The 5,000-nt window shown below is 36.0% G+C and overlaps 1 protein-coding gene across 1 annotated transcript in view; it reads right to left on the bottom strand.

Moving 5' to 3' along the window:
• Positions 1-3,995, bottom strand: part of LOC119584670 — an 83,335-nt gene extending 79,340 nt beyond the window's left edge. Inside the window, exons 1-3 of the mRNA XM_037933344.1 lie at positions 3,874-3,995; positions 2,155-2,347; positions 91-210 (exon numbers count right to left, since the gene is read on the bottom strand). Of these exons, the coding sequence (XP_037789272.1) occupies positions 91-210; positions 2,155-2,347; positions 3,874-3,995 (435 nt within the window). The remainder of the gene's footprint in view (positions 1-90; positions 211-2,154; positions 2,348-3,873) is intronic.
• Between the last annotated feature and the right edge of the window lie 1,005 nt (positions 3,996-5,000).

Below are 5,000 nucleotides of genomic sequence, written 5' to 3' on the forward strand. Positions count from 1 at the left end.
CACACCCACACCACACCTCCCCTTCCATCACCCCTCAACCTCCAAGACCAAGGGAGAATATATCCTCCCCTCTGCAACGTTGCAACTCACCTTCCGTGGGATGCTCTGAACGAGGATGGATGTGTGCAGTGAGACCGTCTCGCTCCCAAGGGGGTTGCTCACTCTTACCCTGGGGCGGTAGCGGCCGGGACGTCTCCAGCTACATAGGAACTGGAAAAAAACGAGAGAAAGAAGGAACTAGAAAGAGAGAGAGAAAAAAGGTTACAGTCTTATTTTTTGAAGGGTTTGTTGCTAACGATGTTTTCTTTGTTGTTATTGTTGTTGTTTTCTTACTTGTTACTGCTACTACTGTCTTCATCATATACTATTAGTAGTATTACTAAACTATCCTTATTATTATTATTATCATTAATATTATCAGTATTTGTCATTATCATTATCATCACTATATTTATCATTATCACTATCTTTATCATTATCACTTTTCTTATCACTGCTATTATAATTGCTATCATCATTATCATTATTATCATCACCATCATCTTCCTCCTCATTATTATTATAACTATAATTATCATGCTATCATTATTGTGATTACTATTACCCTTATTTTCTATGACCATATCACTATTACCGTCTTTATTACTATTCATTTTTTTTTCATTCTAATCATTATCATTATTATTATTATTGTTTTATTATTAAATATTATCATTATTCTAAGAATCATAATTATCATTACTGTTGTGTATTATTATCATTACTATTATGTATTATTATTGTCATTATCGTATTATTATTATTATTATTATGATCATTATATGATCTCGTATAATAAATCAACAATGAAATAATAATAGTAATAATAATTTAATAATAATAAGAATGAATAATAATAATAATAATAATAATAATATAATAATGATATTATTCTTCTTATTATTATTATTATTATTATTATTATTATCATTATTATTATTATCATTATTATATTATTATTATCATTATTATATTATCATATTATCATATTATTTATTATTATTATTATTTTTTTTTTTTTTATTATTATTATTATCATTGTTATTATCATCATTATTATTATTATTGTCATTATCATCATTATTTATTGCTTAATTTTCCATGTCATTTCTATAATTACTGCTATCATCATTATTACCATTATCATACCATTATTATTGATGATGAATGCAACAACAATACTCACTAAAACAACGATATGGATGAACAAAATTGCAAAAAAACAACGATGGTACTATAAAAAAATGATAATCACCACAACAATAATGATATAAGTATCAGCAACAATAAAAACTTGCATAGATGAGATAATAATAACGTGAGCTTTAAGTCTGAAAGCTCATATTGCAGATGTAATTTCGTCTTTGTGTCTAGAAAATGTGTTTTTTATATTTTGATAACAATAATCATGAGCTATAAAATCACGCTTATTGCAAGCAGTGTAAATATTCATATTGACCAGCAGTGCAGCAGTATAAATAACATATCCAGGAACGCACTCATTGCAACATTGCAATAATGAATTCCTAATATCTACACTGCATTTATGTTCTGTCACTATTCTCGCTCCGCATACAGATGGTGAGGGACATGCGTAATATTTACTTATGGATATTATGAGTATTATTATTTCACCATTTTAATTTTTTTCTTTTCAGGTTCGTTGTCAAATGCACCGGTAATTTTGGGCTAATATTTTTGATTTAATGGAACAGTTGAATTAATGAGAAATATTTTTGTTATCAAATTGGGGGATATATTGCCTATTCTAGTATGCTAAGGTGGCGTTACAATATTTTTTGTAAAGAGGCCTTTATAAGTGCCGTTAGTATATATGATTTAACTGTACATTTTTTGCACAAGTTACGAATAAATACAGATAGGAAATATACTCAATGAAAAACACACAGACAAAAGCTTACTTAAACACACACGCGGGCACACACACACACACACACACACAACACACACACACACACACACACACACACATACACACAAACACACTTACAGAAGTACACAAACACACACACACACACACACTCTTACAGAAGTACACAAACACACACACACACACACACACTTACAGAAGTACACACCCAGACCCAAACTCACTTGCGCAATCCACCCGCCGTTCTGCGCGTCGACGTCAGGCCTCGAGAATAACTCGACCCCCTCCTCCAGCTCGAGGGCGAAGGGGTCAAGGTGCGATCCCTCTGCCACCGAGATGTTTATGGACACGTTCCTCGTCTGGTCCTCCTGTAGGCGCCACATAGAGAGGGGCAGGATGGTGTCTCTCTCGGCCACGCTGAAGGGACGACAGAAGGAACGCGGTTACTGGGCGGCCGAGTATATGTTAACGATGATGATGATAATAATAATTATAATAATAATAGTAATGACAATAATAATAATGATATTACTACTACTACTACTACTACTACTACTACTTATAACAATGATGATACTAATAATAACGATAATGATATTAAAAAAATATATAACAACAATAATAATAGCAAAATAATGATAATAATAATAATGATAACAATAATAATGAAGATATGATGATGACGATGATAATAATAATAATAACAATGATAATAATGATAATAATAATAATAATAATAATAATAATAATAATAATAGTAATAGCAATAATAAAAATGATGATGATGATGAGATGATGTGATGATGAGATGATGATGATGATGATGATGATGAGGATGATGGATGATGATGATGATGATGATGATGATGATGATAATGATAAGATAATTGAGATGATAATGATAATGATAATGAGATGATAGATAATAATGATAATACTAATAATAATAATAAGAAGAAGAATAATAATAATAATAATAATAATTATTATTATTATCATAATAACAGTAATAACAACAACAACAATAAATAATGATAATAATAATAATAATGATAATAATAATAATAATAAAAATAATAATAATAACAACAACAACAACAAAATAGTAATTATACTACTACTACTACTACTACTAATAATAATAATAATAATAATAATCATAATCGTAATAATCATAATAATTACATTAATAATAATAATAATAATAATAATAATAATAATAATAATAATAATAATAATAATAATAATAATAATAATAATAATAATAATACTGTACAGAGGCGAAAGATATAAAATTCTTGCACCGTTATTCGTTCTCATTCAAAACTGTTTCTAGATGTCTAAAGAAACTCACACACACACACACCAACTCACACACACATACACACACACACACCCACACACCCCACACCCACCCCCCCCCCCACACACACACACACACCACCCAAACACAAACACACACACAAACACACCCACACACACACATACACCACACACACACACACACAAACACACAACACCCACACACACACCACACACACCCACCACACCCCACCACACACACCACACACAACACCACACAACACAACACACACACACACACACACACACACACACACACAACACACACACACACTATATATATATATATATATATACTAAATATATAATTAATATTATATATATATATATATATATATAGATATTATATATATATTCATATGTGAGTTAGTGTGTTAGTGTGTGTGTATATATAGCATATGGCTAAATATCATCTTTTTTGCCTATTCACCAATCAATACAGCTACAAGGAAAGAAAGGGAAGGAAGGAAAAGAAGAGAAGCGAGCGGGCAGCGGGGCAGGGCGCGAGCGGGCGGCGCAGGCGGGGGCGCTGCACCGACGGCCCGGAGACCCAAACGGCTTCCCGCCTTAAAGACGCCAACAAATCACGGGCATTGTCTGGGAACTGTATATCGATTGGACGCCGACGAACGAGCGTGCAAGATGGGTCCGGAGGCGAGGCTGTGCCCTTGGCCCGCCGCCGCCGCCGCGTGATGGGCGACATCTTGAATGTAAATGCTGCCTCCCGTCGGCGCTTCCTCGGGCACGCCGCGGATGGGTAGGATGCCCGCGAAGGATGATAGAGGGAGGGGCGAGACACGGGCCCCAACCTCGTTATAATTCACACGTTATCATAAATCACTTTACGTTTAATCTCGGATAGTGTTCTGATAACATAATTCAGATTCCTATCAACCTGTGAGTACCCTGGGAGCAAGCGTTTGGCCCTTGCATACTAATGAGAATGTAAATTGAAAATTAGCTCACAAGTAGGCTACGGAGCCCCGGTCATCCCCGCCCACAAGCCGGATTTGAATTTCGCGCCTGACCTGCCCTGACCTCTGGTGGCCGGCGCATAAATTACCCGCCAAGACCGACCGGTCCTGCGGGAACCAGCGAAGGGGAAGGGTCACGCGGATCCTGGTTTGCACCGAGGGACGCACGCCGATGGCTTCCCCTCCGTTATCTCTCGAAGCATCTTCCTCCGGGCGGGACGATTTACTCCAGCCTTGGACAGCGCTCTTCTTCGCCTTCGGGAGGAGGAGAGCCAGCCCAGCCGCGGATCGGCCTGCGATCTGGGCCGGGAGGAGCAGCCGAAGGGGGCGGGGATTGTGGAAGTCTGCTCACGGGTGATAGATATATAGATATATAGATAGACAGATAGATAGATAGATAGATAGATAGATAGATAGATAGATAGATAGATAGATAGACTGAGAGAGTGAAATGATATACATCTATATCTATATCTATATCTATATCTATATCTATATCTACACACACACACACACACACACACACACACACACACACACACACACACACGTGTGTTGGGGTGTGTGTGTGTGTGTGTTGGTGGCGTTTGGTGTGTGTGTGTGTGTGTGTGTGTGTGTGTGTGTGTGTGTAGTGTGGGTGTGTGTGTAGTGTGTGTGTGTGTGTGTAGTGGTGTGTGTGTTTGTGTGTGTGTGTGGTGTGTGTGTGTGTGTGTGTGTGGTGGGTTTGGTTGTGA

The sequence above is a fragment of the Penaeus monodon genome, chromosome 18 (genome assembly GCF_015228065.2).
Source record: "Penaeus monodon isolate SGIC_2016 chromosome 18, NSTDA_Pmon_1, whole genome shotgun sequence".
NCBI lineage: Eukaryota > Metazoa > Arthropoda > Malacostraca > Decapoda > Penaeidae > Penaeus > Penaeus monodon.